General features: G+C 35.2%; 1 protein-coding gene across 15 annotated transcripts in view; it reads right to left on the reverse strand.

The window, feature by feature from the left end:
* The window catches only part of ptprt (protein tyrosine phosphatase receptor type T), a 259,836-nt gene that overhangs the window by 57,667 nt on the left and 179,042 nt on the right, over window positions 1-23,127 (reverse strand). For 4 of the 15 annotated variants that reach the window (XM_058778885.1, XM_058778884.1, XM_058778881.1 and 1 more), the window contains 4 exons: window positions 21,967-22,003; window positions 19,587-19,643; window positions 14,297-14,432; window positions 9,183-9,215 (listed from right to left, as the gene is read on the reverse strand). In XM_058778885.1, the coding sequence (XP_058634868.1) occupies window positions 9,183-9,215; window positions 14,297-14,432; window positions 19,587-19,643; window positions 21,967-22,003 (263 nt within the window). Of the gene's footprint in view, window positions 1-2,220; window positions 2,251-9,182; window positions 9,216-14,296; window positions 14,433-19,586; window positions 19,644-21,966; window positions 22,004-23,127 lie in introns of all 15 variants that reach the window. The other 11 variants (XM_058778896.1, XM_058778882.1, XM_058778894.1 and 8 more) reach the window with 7 other exon arrangements.

The raw sequence follows: 23,127 nt of genomic DNA on the forward strand, positions 1-23,127 counted from the left end.
ATCATTGTCATGCTGAACGACCCAGCCACGTTTCATCTTCAATGCCCTTGCTGATGGAAGGAGGTTTTCACTCAGAATCTCACGATACATGGCCCCATTCATTCTTTCGTTTACACGGATCAGTCGTCCTGGTCCCTTTGCAGAAAAACAGCCCCAAAGCATGATGTTTCCACCCCCATGCTTCACAGTAGGTATGGTGTTCTTTGGATACAACTCAGCATTCTTTCTCCACCAAACACGACAAGTTGAGTTTTTACCAAAAAGTTCTATTTTGGAATATGACATTCTCCCAATCCTCTTCTGGATCATCCAAATGCTCTCTAGCAAACTTCAGACGGGCCCGGACATGTACTGGCTTAAGCAGGGGGACACATCTGGCACTGCAGGATTTGAGGCCTTTGTTACTTTGGTCCCAGCTCTCTGCAGGTCATTCACTAGGTCCCTCCGTGTGGTTCTGGGATTTTTGCTCACAGTTCTTGTGATCATTTTGACCCCACGGGGTGAGATCTTGTGTGGAGCCCCAGATCGAGGGAGATTATCAGTGGTCTTGTATGTCTTCCATTTTCTAATAATCGCTCCCACAGTTGATTTCTTCACACCAAGCTGCTTACCTATTGCAGATTCAGTCTTCCCAGCCTGGTGCAGGTCTACAATTTTGTTTCTGGTGTCCTTTGACAGCTCTTTGGTCTTGGCCATGGTGGAGTTTGGAGTTGGACTGTTTGAGGTTGTGGACAGGTGTCTTTTATACTGATAACGAGTTCAAACCGATGCCATTAATACAGGTAACGAGTGGAGGACAGAGGAGCCTCTTAAAGAAGAAGTTACAGGTCTGTGAGAGCCAGAAATCTTGCTTGTTTGTAGGTGACCAAATACTTATTTTACCGAGGAATTTACCAATTAATTCTTTAAAAATCCAACAATGTGATTTTCTGGATTTTTTCTTCTCATTTTGTCTCTCATAGTTGAGGTATACCTATGATGAAAATTACAGGCCTCTCTCATCTTTTTAAGTGGGAGAACTTGCACAATTGGTGGCTGACTAAATACTTTTTTGCCCCACTGTATTTATATAATTACTACACAATCATTGCAATTTGAAATCACACTAAACCATAACACTGTTTCATATACTCTTCAATGCTATTTTTCAGTCACATTTGGTGCTCGGTGAGTGTTAATTTTAGGCTTTGAGTACAAGATTACAAATTGGTATCAAAGTCAAAACTTCTTTCCTAACGATAAACTCAGTTTGTGACTGGGCAAGGACAAGAGTGAAGATGTGCACTGATTACGCTACTAAATCTGAACTGGCATGCTAAAAAACGTCCATAACATAACCTCGTTGAATATGAGAATGCCTTGCTCTCCGGGTTTGGGGAATATACTGGCGTCACGGTTAGCTTTAGCCTGTAGCTGTCTGTCTTTGCCCTCTCAGATGATATCCTTTTGAAAGAGCTCCTGCTGGCTGTGTTCCTACTTTCATCTATATTTCAGGAGCGGGGAGAGAGCAGGGAGAATGCACATAGTAGACCGACTGTGAATCTGAGCTTTTAAATCCTTTAACGCGTGAGGTAAACATCCTGCAGCTAGGCTCTGTTGCACACAGCGCAAATGAAACAATCCCGCACAGTAAAATGCTGAGGCAGGCATAACAGCTAGTCGAGGTAATAGTGAATAGTTTAAGCGTAACGGAAAACTAATAAAAAGTAGAGGTGGAGTCCGCAGACCAAAGGGATTTGAGCTGAACAAGCAAAAGTCGATAATAATAAGATAACAGTGGAGCTACATCAATTTACGTGCACACGAGAGCAATTTATAACTGTGGACCTGCTAAAGTTTCAATGCAATCTGAAAAAAACTGTAGGTATATAGTGCATAAGACGGTTTATGGCCGAAATCGACTGTGTTTGCTAGAAAATGGAACTACTGTGATGCTGAAATATTGGAGCAAAGTGTGATGAATATAAAACCGATTTTGAAAAGCTTTGTTCACCATGGCAAAGTTAGGAGGCTTTTGGTACTAAGATTAATTGTCACTTAACTTTAATTTCATTTAATTCATTCTCTTACTTTTTTCTTCTAATGAACTAAGGAGGTTTTTTTTTTTTTACTTTTTAGGAATTGTTAAAAGTACTTAGAAGAAAAATGAATAGGAAAGTATAAATAAAAAAAAAAAAAACAGGATTGTTGGTTAGATGTTCTGTATTTAATGCTACTTACAGGTAATAAGAGTAGGAATACGCATTTCTTCTGGAGCAGCAAGATAAGGACAAAACAAAAACAAGAAAGAAAAACAAAACAAAACAACAACAAAAAAATCAATAAAATATTTAATATAATAAAATAAAATAAAAAATATGGAAATATGAAAATATAAATAAAATAAAATATAAATATTTAAACAATATGAAATATGAAATACAAATTAAAATATAATAATAATAATAAATGAAAATACCACAATAGAATAAAATTTTAAATATAACATAAAACAAAAAAGGAACCAAAAAAGGACAAACACATTGATTAGTGATCAGTATTGTAAATAACGAGATGTTTAATGACAAATATATTAAAACTTGCCACTGTTACATGCTGACCACATAATGTTTTATTTAGACAAGAAAATGCTACGCAGCTTCATGTAGCTAAGCTATGAATTTCTGCTACCTGAGGCTGTAAATTTAGGTTTGTGAACGGCCTTTGCATCAGTAATAGTTAGTAAATCTGTAAAAAATGATCATTAAACAACAAATGAAAATGTATGAAACTGCACATCTGGCTCCCCTTCAAGGGAAAGAAAAAAAATGTGAAAGAGAACAAAAAGAAGGAAAAGTCTATGTACCTGTACTGGTGGGAGTGTGTGTGTTTGGACAGCTAAAGAGATGGACAGGAATGGTGGGTGTTTCACAGACATATTGTAACTCTGTTTTCTGTTATGAGCTTAGCAGAGACAGAAAGAGAAAGGAGGAGGACAAGAGACACCAAAAGCAGTTGGCGAGCACATCACACTTTTGCTACTCCAAAATGAGGCCTTGTCATCAGCGTGTCTCAGCGCTGACGTCTCTGTGGACTGGTTCCTTCCGGGTAAAGACGAGAGCAGGTGACATACGGCAAGCTAGGACAGCGACTGCAGCCTGATACCATAACAAAGACCAGATGGTGTCTGTTAACGGCGATTTGATTAACTGTAATATCGGTGATGACATGCAAGTGAAGTTGTCAATTAGTGACTTCATGGCCGTCTGCTTCTTGACTGCGCTCACTGCTTTTTATCGCTTTTCTGAAACATATCTTCCACAAGGTGCGTTCTTTGCTTTTTAACATTTTTGAAATGAACTTCAAATTTGCCACTGTGCAAACCTTTACACTGAAACAAACCCGCTAAAATAATAATGTAGTACTGTAGTCTGAGTTAATAGCATGTTTTCACGCTAGCAATTGACAAACAACTTTCAAATTTTGCCATTTTGCTCAAACTTTTATGATCATATAAAGTAATAATACAAATTATAATAAATAATAACAAGCTGTAGATGGATTAATATCATATATTAATATAATTTTGAAAAATAAATATACATCAAATATCCTTTAAAACTTAGTGCAAAATGTATATTGTGTAAAATAACTATATTGACTTTACCATTTTTCAACTAATGATTTATATATAATAACCTTAAAAATTTGCGCAAACCTTTACAATGATAAAAACCCAACCAAAGTAATCATGTTTCATCTATCAATCAAAATTTCCCGCCATGTATAAACCTTCATGACGAAATGAAACTGCTAAAGAAATCATACACTAGCCTGAGTTATTAACATGTTTTTCATGCTACAAATACCCCCAAAACCTCCCACTTTGCACAAATCTTTACAATAATACAAACCGGAATAATCATGCATCAGCCTGTCAGAGTTATCCTTTGGCACACAGCTGCATTAAGTCACACAAACACTAAATTCTCGCCTGTGCGCTTCGTGTATCATAAAAGCAAGCTATAGCACCCAAACTGCTCGCTTTATCGCTAAAGCAGCACCAAAGTAAATATATTTAATGACCCTGTGACTTCTCTGTAGGCAATAAAAACACAGTTTGGATATGGGCTGTTATGGAAAATGTGTTTTGCGACGGGCTGACGGTGCTAAAACAGATGCAAACGGTCGATGCGTTAGGCGGCATGCATATGCAGCAGGGGCATCCATCTTTGGCCATTTCATCTCAATGGCCCTTTAAAATGGCCTGCTGACATTGTTCTGATGATATTAATAAAAGAGAGCGAAGTGAAGAGCACCACGGCGGGCGAAGGTGGCCATAAATATTAATAGAGTAGAACTGCGAGGAGCTCGCAGCATAAGTGGCCTCTTTATTATTTTTTGGGCTCTCCTGTGATTTATCATCATTCCTGAAACGAGACGCATTTCTGGTGTGAGGAGAAAGTGTGATGCCCACAGTGATGTTACACGCATGTACCGCTACTTTACATGGGAAAGAGAGAGAGAGAGGGAGGGTGGAGGAAGACGGGGAAGAGAAAGGGTTCGAAACTCAACAAACGGTTGGTTTGTTTAACAAAGTGCCAAAAGACTTCATACAACTTTATTTCAGCTAATGACTGTAAATGAGACAGTGTGGTTTATTAGATCATAAAATTGTTCATTCATCCATTCAGGCTTGAAAGCAAACGCACAATCGGCTGACAAGCATGTAGAAGTGTGCACACACATCTCTCACACATCCACATACACGCCTACCAGCATAAATCAGGACATGCCAAGCCTGCAAAATGTAGCTCAAAATATTAATAATAATAATAATAATAATTACATGCATATATACAGTGGTGGCCAAATTTATTAGAACACTAGTATTTTCACCAGCTAAAAATGGTTTTAAGTTAGCTGTAGTGTGTCAGTAGGAAATCAGTTTACATTTCCAAACATTCATTTTGCCATTAATTGTAATAATCCAGTGAGATTTTTGTCTGATAACAGCCAGTGCTCCACACAGAGATCTGATCTGATCCTCATCAGTCTGTCTGGAATGACATGAAGAAACAGAACAAACTGACACGGACTAAATCCAGAAGAATCAAGAAACCTACCTGCAAAGCTACAGTACTTTTAAAAGTTTTGCTGTAAAATGAGGATGATGTCATAAATAGATTTTCTTTATCAATTAACTTCTATTAAGTAAATTAAATCAACATTTGGTGTGAGAATCCTTTGCGTTTAAAGCAAAACATAGGGTTTCACTTTATTTTGATGGCCCATTTAACACATTCTATTGACTATAAGTAATGTTGCACGCACATTTCTACTAACTCTCATTAGATTGTTAGTAGTGTATTAGTAGACTGGTAGGGTTAGAATAAGTTGACACGTTCTTGCAGTTACTTATAGTCAGTAGAGTGTCTGTTGAGAGACCAAAACAATAAGGAGTTAGTATATATGAAGTAGACAGTCTACTAATACTCTTATGAGAGTTTGTTGACATGTAGTTGCAACATTACTTAGTGTCAACAGAATGTTCAAAAGGGACCATCAAAATAAAGTGTTACCAAACATAGAAATAACTGACTTAAAACCATTTTTTTTTAGCTGGTGAAAATACTAGTCTTCTAATAATTTTGGCCACCACTGTATACGTATAATATAATGTATATACGTACATTATTTTCACTTCTGAAGATGTCAGATTTAGCTAATTAGCTTTTGATGCCAATATCATGGTACTTTGCTGTATGCTACAGTACTGAATGACTATCATGCTCACATACTACCATGGTACACGTCCACAAACATGATTTTACCTTGGCAAACAGAAAAAAAAAGGTAAAATAAATAAATAAATACTAACTAAATACATAATAAAATAAAATAAAATAAAAATGCTGCAATATGTAGGTAAATATAGTACAAATTTATGTTGGCAATCCAGGGTACTTAAAATAATACTATGGTACCTTGTATTACATAGAAATACTATGACACTTTCACATGCACCATATTATGAAATTATTTCTTTCTGTCTCTCCCTATATGTGTACTGTTTTATGCTACTACATCGCCCTCCTATAGCAATCATCTATTATTTATGTTAAATTGCTTTGTGTCTAGGTCTGTCATTGATCAAAACCCCAAAGATGTGCAAGAGTTTCACTGCCGTGTGTTGAGTGCAGGGCCATACTGCAGTTTCTGTGTGTGTGTGTGTGTGTGTGTGTGTGTGTGTGTGCGCGCATGAGAGTGTGTGTTTAATGGTCTGGGACTGAGTAGTGTCCGAACGAACTCTGTCCAAGATCGACTCCCTCATCGCTCCACGGTAATGCTGACCGAGGGAGAAATAGACCAACACTTTGTGTAATAGCTGTGCTGCCTATGCATATGATTACACACTGAATCATCACATACATCAATTTTCAGCAGGGCCGACCATAAGCCACTATATTTCACATAATATACTTGCACCTCCTGAGATCTCTTAGCATTGGAGCTCTGATCTGGAATCAGATAATAGCACTTATGCACTTCTGGCTTCATGTTAAAAAGCAAAACGGATCCAAAACCAGACTGAAGGTATTTAATAAAAAGATCATGTTGTGAAAAGTCAAATCTACCTCCATCTTTTAGGGTTCTATGCAAATGAGTGATCCCAATGTTAGGAAAGTTTATTTTTATCAAGGTATTTTAACCGTTCATGTGGAACAGCAGCAGATCATTTCAACGTGGACTGTTTTATGAATCTGTCACAAAGAGTCTGCAAAGATGATGTTACTGAAAGATTGGGCAGAGCCAATTACATTATACTCAACAATAAGCAAGGACACCTAATTCACCTGCAAAGACATTAGCTAATAATAATAATAATAATTCTTAAATAATTCATATATCAACAAATATACAACAGAAAGGAAATAATTTCAAAAAAGTATTGTTTACAAGTAATTCTTAACTTATCAAAAATTAATTGTAAGGGTGGAAAAATAACTGTTTTGCAAGAAAACATGACAGAGAAACAAAGAATTGCACAAAGTCTCTAAAGTGGCATTCACAGAAAATGTGAACTTGAGGAAATGTTTGTACATAAACTGGACATTTTAATCTTTTAGTAAAATTTTCCACATAATAACCGTTTTTCAGGAAAAAGAAAAAGAGGGATTACATGATAAACTGACCACAAAATAAAACACAAATTAAATTAAATTAAAGAAAGTTTATGACCCCTTTAAAGATGAACAAGTACTTCCAAAAATTCAGTGCTTCCACATCAATACCTTGAAATACAAGACAGAAATTGCTATTAAAAGGGGCTGATGCATGTCAGCTTATGGAATATTGCTATGAATATTTCAGTGCTGTTATGTTTAAGGATTTCAAAGAGACCCTTTTTAATATCGATTTATGGCGCTATAACATTCTATTAAACAGGCTGAAAAGAAAACCCACAACGCATCAGTGTCTGGTTCCATATTCCAAAGAGCTACTTTACAGCCTATACAATTCCGATATGAAAACGTACCATAAACCATAAATCGTTTACCTGTTACTGTTGCCCTCTGTAATCCAAGCCAAACGACCTTAAGCACTGATATTATAATGTGTTCTCAGTAATGTTGCAGTGGATTTTGTAAGATTACAGAAAAGACCTGGCAACCTCTGGGCTTTAAGCTAAATCCTCTATACAGTTGGTTGTGTAGGTGTCTTGGCGTGGGAGTAATCACCCTTTGCCTTCATAAACATACCATATTAGCTTAACGGCGTAGTGCGGCACATGAGGCAGGGTTGTGACAGTATTAAAGAGGAATAATTACCAGCTAGCCCGGATTGCAGTATAAAGTGTCATTTGAAGCCACTCTCTAAGCGAATGAAGTGCCCTTTTCACTGTAATTGTTGCACCATGGGACATATGCTAATGCTATTTATGAGAAGGTGATCTAACAGGCAACGGGATTCGCTGCAGAAATTAAACTTATTTTAATATGGTAATGTAGTGACATTTGAACCGCCCTTAAATTTCCCGGCACAAATCACTGCAGATTTCTCTAACATTTAACAGCGACAATGCACAACAACAAGCAATCAAAAACAAGAGTGAGAATGCAGAAAAAATTGAACACACATTAAACACAGGGCACACTGATAGCGAGCAAAAGCATCATACTTTCACAATTAACACCAACAACCCACTATTGCTCTGTTCCAAAACCTAGTCAACTGCCTACAGAGACAGCATTTCAAGGCATCATAGAAGCTCAACAGATGCTGCCTTATAAGATTCCTTGCTTTTAACCAATCCTTGATGCATCCTGTCGTCAATTTCCGGTCCGATTAATTTTTTTCAATCATCTCATTATGCATTTAGGGATTTTAGTGATAACATTCACTATTATTCATCTTGCATCGGCAATTTCACTTATTTATTTATTTCTTATTATTATTGTTATGATTTTCAGCATATTATTAAATTCAGCATATATTAGCACACTACCATTATCAAGGTGTAAACCTTCATATTAATATATTTTTTCATTTATATATATTTTATGCATTTATATGCTAATTATAATTTAGATTTTTCTTGCGTTGTCAATTTCATCGCTATTTTAGAGTTATTTCTTTCACTGAGATCACAACATTGAAAATCATGATACGTTCAATGCAAATCTAAACTTGCCAATGCAATAAAAATCTCAATTATTAATATACTTATATTTTTATTCAATATCGTGCAATTTTACTCAATACTGTGTTATGTTTAGGCTTATTAGAGTATCAGAGTAAATTCTCCTAAAATAAGTTGTGTCTCAAATTCTATGAGCTAAAGTATGAGTTTTTATTCATTTATTTATTTATATTTTTTGCATATATATATATATATATATATATACACAGCACTCCAAATCAGTCCGTTGTTTTAGACAGCAGGTGGCTAAGTAGGCAGTAGGCAGCAAGACAGCTCACTAGGTTTGGGAACAGAGCTTGTATTTAATCACTAATACAAACAAATCAAGATGATCGTTTCCGTGCATGTGCCAAAATGTGAATGACAAAAACCAACTAAACAAATATTTGAAATAAATAAAGAAAAGCATACAACATGACACAAATGGGATCAAATAAAAGAAAATGGTGTGTGAATGGGCTCAGGATGCGTACTGTGGCTAGAATTAAACATACAATACCCCACACTTAGAGTTCTCCAGGTGTGGATTTCTCTAGCGGACGTAGCCCAGAGGAGGAGAAATAAAAGACAGGGTATGAGTCTAGAGGTTAAGTAACACACACTCACACACACTCACACACACTCGCACACACTCGCACACACACACACACACACACACACACACACACACACACACACACTAACATCACCTTTTCATACTTCACAGCATATAATACAGCATCTGAGGGTTTCCCGTGTGGTAGGCCAAACTGTGAGTGTATGTACTGCGCTGCATGCAACTCATTGAGCTTTGACTCTGGCTGAAATGGAGAAACTTGAATGAGCGGGTGAGTTCTGAGATGGAAATTTTACACTGTCCCATGCCTCACATAGAAACGTTTCAGCACATTATACATCAGTCTACCTTAAAAATACATTATAGCCAGTATACATATGACATTGCCATTTGAGATTAGTTTTGAATGATCAAGAACATGTCTGGGTCACATTTCACCCTAAAAGCATAAGAAATAAAGACCATTCAAGAACATTAAGCATTAAGATTTTTTAAATTAAGATGACAATTAAGCACATTTTCCATCCAATTTTCATTACATTTCCATGACAGTAATGTGGAGAAAATTTTTAATATATTAATATACATAAAATATATATGGTCAATAGTAGTGTGCTAATGTATGCTGAAGTTAATTTAAAAAGCAATGTATTGCAGTATTTAAAAAAAATGCAATGACTATCAGTTGAGAAGAATTAGAATTATCTAGATATGTTACATTAATGAGAATTTGAGGGGGAAAGTTTTTTTTTTTTTTTTTCATGAAATAATGTCACAATAGTAAACAATAGGCTTTTATTCATTAAAATACTTTGATTTTAGGTTTTAATGTGACCTAGACATGTTCTTAACAGTTCTTCTGGGACAAAACCTACAAGTTTTTAAGGCAAAATAAGACCTGTTGTACATAACAGGCGGCATACAGAAATGTGAAATAGCACATTAGACTTCATGGAGTACTATGACCAACGCATGTTCCTTTCAGGTCGAGCACAGTGTGTTTAGATATCCAAACTGAATGGCACCGGAGCCAAATCTCCTGTGGCTCAATGCAAGAAAGCTGCCACAATTCCACTTTTAAGAGATATGCGAGCCATCCATTATTAATTACAATCTATCCTAGGCTTGGTCAAAGATGCCTGAGGGGACATTTTATTACCAAGAAGTAAAACATCAATTTGCCATTAGACTCAGCCTGTCCAGTCCATTCATCCTTGTATTATTAGTTTAAAAATGAAGTCCATCTCTCCTGCCTTTAAAAAAACATGCTTTACACAAGCTCTGAGAGATAAAAAAGCATAGCTTATGAGCTTGCAAGCATTTTTGATGCCACAGAAATAATTCATGGTGACTGAAAGACATGTAAAATGCTGCAATTCATGAGACATCATCGCCTGACTTAAGTGCTGGTGTCAGTGGCTAAAATATGAATGATCAAAAGTTGAGGGATAAGCAATTTTGTCTTTTCTTGTTTGTGGGTAACTAGAGTGCAGACATCTACAATCATCGTAAATTGAATTCCCGAGTCCTCTGATGCTTAAAATGTACAATTCTAGTGCACTAGACCCTAGTCTGTTCCAAGCCCTATTAGTCCTATTGAGCTGCTTCCCTAAACAGCTGAATATTTACTCAAAATTCAACACAGTATACTTGAAAACAGAAAATGTGCACTACCTGTATGTACTGATCTGGTTGACTTTTTAAACCAAAAATTGGACATGGATAATATTGTTTGTGGTAGTCATGAAATAAACACATCTCTAGTAACAGGACTGTGTGCCACTTAGGATTGAATTGAGAATGCCTTTAAAATTGTAATTTATCTCCTAAATTTGATGAATAACAGGATGTACAATTTGAATACAAAAAATTGAAAATTGAATTGAAATACAATAAATATTATTTATTAAATTATTTCTATTATTTATTATATTTAAAAATGTAGTAATTTTTATTGAAATAAAATAAGCATTATTTATTTATTTATTATTTAGATAAATTGATATTTAAACTGCAATTTTTAACCACAAAAGCAAAGTTTGTCAAGACAAATTTTAAACGTTGTTTTGACAAAACCATTATTTTTTATTTTTTTAAATGCGTTGAAGTTTGAAGGTTTATGGGCCTTAAAGAGAAAACAACAGATAAAATGACAGAATGATTGTTGGACTGAACGAGAGATAGACAACAAAGCGATGTCCAATTCAATTCAAATTCACATTCATGTACTGACAATTTAAATCAGATTTTGCACTTTTAAAAGGTACTAAAAATATTTCATCCAATATGTGCATGCAACATGTATTTTTGTATTTCTTAGAGTTTGGAGTTGCTATCTCAGCAACATGTAAACATAAACTCTAACTGACTGTCTTAAAAAGCAGCCTCCTATATAGATAGCAGACAGAGAAGCAGCTCACTAGGGTTGGAAACACAATGCTACAGTACGGTGGTGTCTAGATGCATGCATTATAGCTGTAAAGTTTTCAAACCAACCGCAGTCTGAGCTATTTGTGTGAATCCAGACTTGAGGAACTCTTGTATTTGCATATAACTTCTGCAGCTATGACTCCCACACATCAGAAAAATGACAAAAAAGCATAAGCTATTATTGTAATATTCAAGCCTCAAAGTTTCTGCCTTATGAATAGCAGAAGTGCCCTTCCTCCATCGACTGTGGAAAATGAACACCTACTAAGGCCATTCATGGCTAACCTTTTGATTCCCGCTCTTTTAATAGCGAGATCTATCATTAAGTTTCCATTCACGCTGCTCCAGACAGTGATGCATTAACAATGGTGCTGTCAAGCTCTCCTTTACAATTCATGGTAATTAGAGATTATTGATTTAGCTGGCGGTTTTAACCACTATTGTATTTCCGACTGTGGCTTATATGGGCAATGTGCCGTTCACTCTAAGGTCCCGGTTATCACCTTGCCCTTCTGAACAATCAAACGGGTTAAAAAACAAATGAAAAACTCCTAGCTTTATAGGTTCACATGCATAAAGACGTGGTCAACTTAATCAGCTATTTGAAGAAAGCAGCATGAGTGCGAATCCTAACTATGCCATGAAGAACAGGAATAGTGCTTCACAGAGGGGTTTGAGTGTGATGTACAGGCTATTCACTGTTGTCCTTCTAATGTTACACAATGTACAAATTGTTAAATGATTTCCAAGGAATTCTCATCAGTTCTTCAAGAAGTAATCCATGTTTTTAGATGTTAAAATTAGAGCTGGGCAACGCTTAATCGCGACTAAACACATCCAAAATAAAAGTTTTTGTGTACATAATATACATGTGTGTACTGTGTATATTTATTATATATATATACCTGTATAAATACACACACATACATGTATATATTTAAGAAAAAGGTTACATTTTTATATAAAATATATTTATATATAATATAAATTATATGAATATAAATATATACATGAAAATACATGTAAATATTTTCAAAATATATACTGGATGTGTGTGTTTTTATATATACATAATAAATATACACAGTACACACACATATATTATGTACACAAAAACTTTTATTTTGGATGCGATTAATCGTTGCCCAGCTCTTGTCGTAGTTTAATATGCAGAGATTGATGAAAAAAAAGCAGCAGACTGTCCCACTCTGACATACTTTGCTAGGATGTACAGCATCAGTATATACTCTTAAATTGGCTCTTTGGAATGCAGAAAGTGTGTTTAACTACAATGTGCATCTGGATACGTGCCTAGTTATAATGCTCTTCTCCATCATTTGATGACTTACTGCTGTCACGACCACTGGAAAATCTACATAAACATTTTACAATAAAATTCTGTTTACCTCCAGGTTTCTGTGGTCTATAAATGCACAACGTTAAGTGTATCTGGCAAATAGTCTCAGTGTTTGTGAAGCATACAGTAGAAAGCAGTTGGCAAGAAACTTGTTTACATTTTCAAACTAGTATATTATGAATGTAGCATACTATATTTAATATGACAAATGACCCATATAATGCCAATATATATTATAAATAATTCCATTTAATAATGTAAAAAGAGATGCATATAACACGCAAAAAGCTATTTCAAACAATATTTGATAAAAATTCTGTAAAATTTTAAAAATAGAAACAGTTCATTATTAAATACCTATAAGGTCAATATAATGCCATATATTACCAATTACTTAATTTAATAATGCATATAACATGCATAAACCTATTTCACACAATATTTGGTGAAAATTCACTTACATTTTTAAAAACAAAAATTTATTAGTAAATATCTAAAGCTAATATAATGTCAATATATTATAAATAATTCAATTGAATAATGCAAAATGAAACATGCATCAAAGTTCTGAATAAGCTTATTTTGCACATGTACTAAAAATTAGCTGAAAGACTATAAAAACAGAAAAAGTTTATGATTAAATATCTATATGTTGAGACAAGACTGCAGATAGGTTTTGTAACTGACACAAGGGAACTTACACAAGTACAGAAATTATGAAGTACAGAAACATTGTTCTGTCACAGATAGGATCTTTTCAACCCGATCCCTACTACCTCAAACTCTAGTTTTGGTTTCAATTTAAAGAGTTCAAGCCTTAAATAGCAGGTGAGACAAACACCCCCGTAATTCATGCCTAGACCAAATAAACTGTTACAGACAGACACTAGAGGAAAGATCTACGAGGAGCGAGAGCAGGGTGTGCGAGTGTCGGTGTGCGGCAGGGACGGCAGAGACACTATGGGAAGAGGTGGGCTCTTGTAAGGCACAATGACATGAGGAGGTGTGTTGGGGGGTGGGTGGCAAAGTTGGTGAGAGGAAGTGATGTAATGAAAGAAAGCCAGTGTGCATGTTTCATCAGGAGACACAAAAGCTGATTATGTCAAAAGCAATGCTAACTAACACTCTCAAATTCCTCTGAAAAGAAAAGCGCCTCAGCTACTGTACATTCAAATATGAGCAACTGCATATACATAAACTCTATTATTGTAATATTAAGCTGAACGTGTGTGTGTGTGTGTGTGTGTGTGTGTGCGTGTGCAAGCAGTACCTGCGTTTGAAGGTGAGGAGAACGCCCAGGAGAATGATGACAAACATGAGGATTCCTGCAATGACCCCTGCCATCTTTACAGTGCTGTCCACCTGTTTTTCAGGCTCTATGTCATTGGAATTCTGGGTAGAAGCACCTTTAAAGCAACAAGTACATCACAAAGAAGAGAAAGGGCCTTTAACTATGACAGGAACTGAAGAGAAAGGCTCTACGGTAACACACAAAACAAACAAACGGAAGAATCAAATAAAAACACAAACAGAAAGTACATACAAGCACATCTCACGTTCTCACACTTTCATTCAATAAATACAACCAGTCCAAAAACAGAAAACGAAAGACACACTTCAAAATCAAATTAATTAAATGCATTTAAATTCAGACAAAACAAATGCACAAGCGACATTGATCATTACTGTGTGGCGGGTTTATGGCAAAGGGGAATCGTTTATTGAATGGTATTAATTAACAGGCAACAGACAAAAAAAAAGACCTTAAGGAGCTTTTCAAATACTGGATCACTGTGGTGAAATGAAACACTTTAGGGCCTTTGGATTCTGGGTTAGAGAATGCAAAAAAAAACCAAAAGACAATTCAACGCAAGGAATGCAGGCATGAAATATGGATAGAAGAAACAAAAAGAGGATGAAGGCAGAGATTCATGCAGATGTATGTGTGTCTTTGTGTGCATATGTTTGTTGCATACTTGCATGCACGGTATCTTGCGGGACGTTTTGTTGACAATATATTGTTATTGTAATATCTGTATAAAATCTGTACGACCATGCATGACTTTTAGAAAATGCTGTTCAGATTAGCGTGGCTCCGCACCAAACGGCTCATCTACCTTCATCAGGCATGTGATTCTACTGTGAAATTGCCATTATTTATATGAAAGAACGTCAGCTGTTTGTTGTTGTCATATTTCACTGTTGAAAAGATCATAATCATCTTTGCATTTTATTTTCAAAGCCTGAACTAAATGAAACATATTCCACCATTTAATAATCTACATCAATCCTAATATGATATGAAGACGAAAGGTTGAATAGACTTCAAAAAACACATAAATATAGCCTAAATAAATAGTTGCATATTATATACAGATACACAAACCTGCATGCATGCAAGCATGTAATCCCTGTGCTGAGTGATTAAACAATTATGTTGTTATATTTACCTCCGCTTCGCTTTTAAGAGAATGTTTTAACCTGCCAGTGTGACATCTTTAACAATCTGTTGCATATTAACGCATTGATCTCTTTATGTGGGAGGTTTGCTTTCATGTAAGCTCAATAATTTGATTTATTTATTTCCCTCAAACCATACAGTTCTTTTAAGCATGAGCAAACATTCGACATTAAACGTACAGACATTTCTGGAACTGTACATTGAAGAGCTAAACCTTCAGAGCAAAACCAAACAGTATTTTTGTCTTGTTTTTCAGTATGTAAATTACACATACACACAAGAAAGTTTTTTTTTTTTTTTTTTTTAATCGATGGGGTAAAAACTCATTCAAGATTCAGTAACTGAAAAAAGTGTAACTATTTTATGCAGTTTTGCTCATCAAGGTGTTCTAAGGACACTCAGATATGAACATGATAAAAATACTATGTATATGTGCTGACAGTGATTTCCAATGGCATCAGTGATCAGAAGTAATTAATTTCCAATGGGTTTGCAATCTAAGGTGACTTAAGCAAACCCCTAAAAGACATCTGAGACTGGACCTTGAAAACATTCACAACTTTTAGTTTCTTTTGACCTTTGAAAAGAACACTGAGCCAATCTCTGCTAACCTTGCTAGTCTTTGGAGTGTTTTCCAGCCAAACACATTTTAGCTCCATCTACAGCTGTCAGAAGGTGAAGGGAGAGCTATGGATGGTCTATGCGGATGGACTATGTGTTCTCCTTTCACTCTATCAACGTAGTAACTGAACTCCATGTCCTCCAGTCTGCTCTGATCTGATTGGGTTCAACAGTTCATGATTCACACACACAAACACACTCACACACACACTTACACCATGATGGGGTTCTTTCAGTCTATTTTCTGATATCATCCTCCACGACAGCACTATCTTCATGACAATACAACAATATTAATCTTGACCAACCAATTGACTCATTTTACTGAGCCTTTAGAACAGAAAATCACTTCTCATCATAGAGCTCTAAATGGCAGCATGCACCTAAGAATTGACCAGATTAATTTTTAGTATGTACATTTAAAATTTACTGGTACAAAAAGACCAGTTTAAATCTGTGTCCAATAAAATGCCCTCTGTACAGAAAATGTCTCCCTTTTGACCAGCAACAGCAAGCAGTAAATCATGGCGCACTCACAAATAAAGGTTATTTAAGAAAATCACGGTTCTTTAAAGAACTATTCACTGAAAGGTTCTTTGAAGAACCAAAAATGGTTCTTTTATGGCATCACTATGAAAACAAACTTTTTGAATTAAATTTTTTAGATCTTTAAAGTGGAAAACGATTCTTTAGATTTAAAAAAAAAAAATGTTCTTCACACTAAGAAAAAACAACAACAATTCTTTTAATGTTCATTGAAAGGGTCTTTGGGACAAAAATGGTTCAAACTACAGCTTAAAATAATGATTTTACAACAGTTAATTTCATACGTACCACCTACAACCTAATAAAACGGTTAGAAAGTGATTCTAAGTGCTTGTATCTGTATAATTTTGACAATAATATTGGTTTTAATGACTCTTACACTCATATGAATCATAAAGATCTTAGCAATCATAGGTCAGCGATCCTTTAAGAGCTGTGCTATTTTTTTTATTTACCATAAAATGTTAAGTAATATAATACAGAAAAACAATCTGCCCTTGATTATAGAAGCACTGTAAATTTCTCTTCACCCACGAGCCCTGTTGTATGCCCAATAAAATATGCGAGTATGCAAATCATTTTATTTTGAGGGGGTAAAATTAAGTATCAAAGAGGAATTATTATCAAAGCCCATCATATTAAAATTTAATCCCTTCCATATACGGGGTGGGGGGCGTTGGAGTGGGTGAGTTTTGCCATTTTAATTGCCGGCATTTTGCGATACTCTGTGTGGTTCTGTTAGCGTGTGAAACGGTACTTTTGTATAACTTTATTTAAAGCAGGTCTGTAGGCTGAGGGATTACGCAAAGGTTTATGGGGGTGCATATCGCTGCTGACATCTCTATTGCCATTGTTCTGCAGCTGACAGGATTACAGATGCGGCATTGGATGCATCTAACAGGATTATAATCTCAGATGGACTGGGATTAAGACCAGGCAGTCATGTAAACAACCCATGATACTAACAAAGCGTCCCCCTTCAGCAAATACAGAGAGGTTAATGGGTGGATTTTAAATACATTTAGTTCAAAATCCTTTTGTTTCTAACTCACAAGTGTATCTGGGTTTACATTTAAGCATTGTTGGTCTTGAGCATTTTGTTAAATTCCAGATGGGAGTATTGAGAAACAAAGGTATTTGTGTAAACTGACAATTGATTTTGAGCTCAAAGTGTACATGCATAATGCATGATGTCTTTTGTTTGTTTCTTTTTTGCTTGTTATTGGAACTGTTGGGATAATGCTGCAAACACAACTAGGTTTTGCTTTTTATTGCATAGTGAATATTACTGGGCCGAAAAAGTGTCTGTAAAAGCCACACCAAAAATATCAGAATTTCATTGCATAGAATTAAAATATCACAAAATATCAATCCAAGTTACATCTGCAATTGAATAATGTTATTTATTAATGCAATTTGTAGTTAAGTACTGTGCAAAAGTCCAGTGTTTTGTGTTTATGCTCTTTCTCTACAATAAACCCACCTTTAATATGCTAATTAGTACAATGACATTCATTGCATATTCAAGTTTCAAGGTTCGAATTACTTTTTGGGGCCACCGTACACTCAAATTTAACTCTTAAAATATAATTATGATCCTTATAACTGCATGTCAAAATATGTACTTAAAACGTAAAATGGCGAGAGCTGTAATCTGCTTAATTCAGACGATTAGGCATTGGAACGGTTCACTAGCTGGCTAAAAGTCGGCTATCTCCTGTGCAATGCAGATATCCAGCACGATCCTTTAGAAATGTGAGATATTTTAGTACAAGCAATTTGTAATTTCTGTCAGGGCAATTGAACGTATTGTATATGACTGTAGAGTGAAATGGAGAAGCAACGAAACGTGGACCTTACTGCACTGGAACTAAAGAGCTGACACCTGTGCGTGCATGTGTGTTAGAGCTTGATATCTGATTTAAACAGCAAAATCCTTCAATATAATTAATATTAGGAATTAATTAAGAATAACATGAACATACAATAAACAAATATAACAATTAAGTACTCAATTCTTCCACACACATTGTATATGTGCACAGGAACACATATCTAGTAAACACACACAAACATACACATGCTGGCAAACACACTCGCATGCGCACACACACACACACACACACACACCGGTTAGGCTGGCAGGGTCAGAGTGTATGACTGGGGTCATGTTAGGTGAAGTGGTCACTTGCACATGTAAGGGGGTGGAGTGTTGTAGGTAAGGCAACATTACTTTATGCTCACATTTTGCTCAAAAACTTATTAAGCTCTACTGTAAAATATCTTTATGCATATCCAAACAGTAATTAAGTAATAGTCTGAGTGGAACGTAAATGAATTAATTTACTCCAGAACAATAGCAGGGCTGGGTTATAGAGCTTAAGTAAAAATAAAAATAAATAAATAAATAATATAAAATTTTAATTTATATATAATTTTTAAAAAAGAAGTACATAAGGATTTTTTCCCCCAATTAACAACAGATCATTAAAAGCAAGATTATGTAATTTCTAAGCAGGCAATTTTCTTTAAAAGAGGATAATTGATATCAATTACGGATTCAGTTTTTCAGAGCATAACAAGGTCATGAGCAAAACTATCATAGAGAGGGGATATCTGTTGTTTTTAAACATGAAATATTAATAATAATACGATCATTTAAGACATGTGGGCGGCACTGTACATTCTCAGGGTCCCAAATTACAATAGTGTCAATGGAGTCAATGAGAACCAGCTAGACTTTTTAGTGAACCAGACATGCAAAAAATGCATTAAGATGCAGATGGAGAGAAGCAGAATAAAGGAACAAGATTTGAAAAAAAAAAGAATAAGTAAAAACAAAAAAGTAGAGAAGGAAACAACAGCAGAAGAAATGTAGATGGGTGGAAAGAACAAAGAAGAAAGAAAAGTTTGACTATGGTATAATATTCACCTTCACTGGGAATGACAAGTATGTAGGGCGTGGTATTTTGTCCCCTACCTATTACCACTAACACAAGGTTTTACGTTCCAGGCCGGCATGCATGAGAGAAAAGAAGGAAAGAAAAAATAGTCTAAAGAATTATGCTTTCAACTCAATCATCTGAGCTTCCTTCGAGCGAGTAACATTTGGCTGGAAAGGAAACTGAAATGTGTAGGATACAACAGGTAGGCTATTTTACATGGGAAAATTAATATTACTCCAGAATCATCTAGTGGAACTGACAGAGTAAGCATAGGAGTTAAGAAAATTTTATAAATAGATATTTTTCATATGAATGCAAATATTTTACAAGCTGAGGCCTTGTGTGGCTTTGAAAAATTGTTCTATTCTGAGTCTCCAATTGTATGAAAACTGAAAGAAAAATAAAATACGGGGGGAATGCACTAAGACTGAATTGCGTATGCTGTCATTTATATGCATTTGCACTGTTTTATCAACCAATTTAATAAAGGAATTATGCAAATTATGCAAACTGTGCTAATGACACTACAAAATTTGTGCTGAATTCAAAATCGCATGTAACAATTCCCCAGCTCGCATGCGGGTTCAGAGTGCTAGGATGTGGAGAGTACAGCAGACTTCTGTATTTTGGCATACTTAACTTGTATAATACAGTTCTACCACTGCAATTTAAACATTGGAAAAGGAATAGTTCACCCAAAAATGAAAATTTGCTGAAAACGTACGCACATTTAGACCATTCTAGATGCGGGAGAGATTTGGAGAAATTTCCATCAATTAATATCTTGTGAGGTGAAATTCTGCATGTTTGTAAAAAAACAAAAAAAAAAAAAAACATGAATTGATGGATTGGAGTGGTGTGGATTACTTGTAGATTGTTGTGATGTTTTTATCAGCTGTTTGGCTGATTTATTCCAGTGCATTACTGACGGCACCCACTGCAGAGGATCCATTGTTGAGCAAGTGATGTAATGCTACATTTCTCCAAATTTGTTCCAACAAACAAATAAACTCATCTATATCATCTAACTCATCTATATCATAGATGGTGTGTAAATTTTCATTTTTGGGTGAGCTATTCCTTAAATCAGTTATTTAAAATACAGAAACTGCACTCGATCACTATAAAATCTAGGCAAACATAACTTAATGGTATTTCAGCACAAAGAGCTGGGTTTTATGAACAAGGCATGACCTTAAATCAGTCTAATGCACATAAAAAAAGAGATGTGTTTGGATTCAAATCCAATTAATACAGTGTAGCACTGTTTCATTCTCATTAAACTAGTTTTCAGGTGGTGAGTGAATACCATGTGAAAAAAAAAAAAAAAAAAAAATCACAACCGTTTAGTGAATTCACCCCGTAATCTAAAGCTATTAAAAACACCAACATTAAAAAGGCAAGGAAAGGCTGAAACTCTCAAATGTCTGTATCCAAGGCATCACAAAGTGTAAAGCATGTCTTTCTAAAGCAGAAACACAAAAGTAATTGGTTTTTACAATCATAATAAGAACCCAACTCAGGACAGATCTATCTGGGATATGAAAGGAAAACAGGCCATGACCAAAAGAAAAGAAAAAAAAAAGCCTGACATGGAGCAAAATAAAATGAGTTCAGCAAAACAAACAAACAAACAGGTGTGTGCTGAAGCAAGCTTATTGAATAAGATGGAGAAAAAAAAACAAAAGGAATGAAAGAAAACTGGAAAAGAAAGAATGGGGAAGGAAAAACAAATATGATGAGTCTGTAGCGCTGCACGGCTATAGTAACTCTTTATCTGTTATGTCCATTAAATAATAGAAAGTCTCTTGTGATTGCTCTGTTCCTGGAAGTGATTATGTAAAAGGGTCTTTTTACGGAGAGAAGGGGAAATGAAATGGAGCAAAAGAAACTGAACAGAATTGTTGGCCAGAGGCAGATAATCATGCAGGTAAAATAAAATGGGATTTCAGATTTTTCAATGAAACCGGGAGCACTAATCTCAGTCTGATGCAACTGAGCTTTGTCTGAATGTACAACTTAAATGAAAAGGCTTCGTCCTTTTATTTATTTTTTTTGTACCTCATCATGCTTAATAATGGGTTCCACTCTAAAATCAAAGGTCTATTAAGAATACAGAGGAAATAACATTTCTAATATTACATCTGCTTAATTCCAACCACAACATTATTTCATTGAATTTGATTGAGTGTTTTTGTGCTACAGGGAACTAGCCAAATATCAACCCAGCCAAAGAACTTTTCCAAAGCAAGTCTCATCTGAACATTCAAAAGGAACAAGCAAATAAATAAATGAATAAATCAATTGTAAGTAATACTAAAATGTTTCATTCATACAAGCTAAAAATAAGTGAAACAATTCTCATACCTTTGGTAGCTAGTCGCACACAGTTGATTTTGGTTTCCTGGAAGAGGAGAGGAAAGTTTGTGTTTTAATTAAACGTCAAAACGACACTGGATTGAGGAACATTGTTTTTGTCAAGCTACAGTGATCTTAGTAATTGCAACACAATGAAGTGCGGGTTATTTTCATCACGAGGTGCATGACATTAAGAAACAGTTAATTATATAACAACATTTCTAATGATAGTGAAGGATTCACAAATGCAGAGCTGAGGCCAAAACAGAGTTCAGTTTTCCCATTCATGTAAAGTCATGACAGCCAAGTTAAGTAAAGCTATTTAAGGTCATAAAACAACCATAACACATAAAACATGATTTGATGCTTAAAAGAATACTTCTGATGGTATTACCCAGTGAAATCATTAGTCATACTAATTAGTTATCAATATGAATAAAACCGTTAATTTAGACAACAAAATAGTATTCTATTCTATTCAAAAGTGTATATGGCTGCCTTTAGAATGCCAGTTATGATGATAAAAATCTCACTTGCATCCTCCGAATGGCACGTGTGGCATGACAGGTGTTAATTAGTTGGCAGATTTGGGTGTGAAGTCTGCATGGAAGTTTAGAGCTCTGAGACAGGAAGCCAGATGCTACCATGTGTTTCTGTGAGTGTGTTTACAACAGCCACTTGTTTTGATTAGATCTGCTGTCCTTCTGCACCTCATCTCAGCAGGCAAGTAAACATGAATGCCTACACAGCGCAGGGCCTTGAAAGGTTTTGCTAATAGCAATACTTCAGAAAGTTATATTGTACAGCAGCTGTATTATAAATCTGAAAAAGTGCCAGAAGTACATTGTGCAATCTCAGTGTTGCCACAAGAGGCTCTATAGCATAAATTATTTTCTTCTGTGCTCATTTTTTCTCTTTTACGTAAACTACTACTGTCACGGAAAAGCAACTGTTTGACAAGAATCTTACTAAGAAAGATAAACTGATAACAACATCATAGCAATGCAAGAATGAGCATTAACGAGACGGTTCACCCCCCAAAAAATGAAAATTCTGTCATTATTTATTCACCTTCATGTCATTTTAAACCTAATAAAACCTGAGAGGTTTCTTTCACTCCATTGAAAGTCCAGGTAACCAAAACGTAGAAGATCCTAAAAGGTCACAAAG

This window comes from Onychostoma macrolepis, chromosome 06 (assembly GCF_012432095.1).
Source record: "Onychostoma macrolepis isolate SWU-2019 chromosome 06, ASM1243209v1, whole genome shotgun sequence".
Classification (NCBI taxonomy): Eukaryota; Metazoa; Chordata; class Actinopteri; order Cypriniformes; family Cyprinidae; genus Onychostoma; species Onychostoma macrolepis.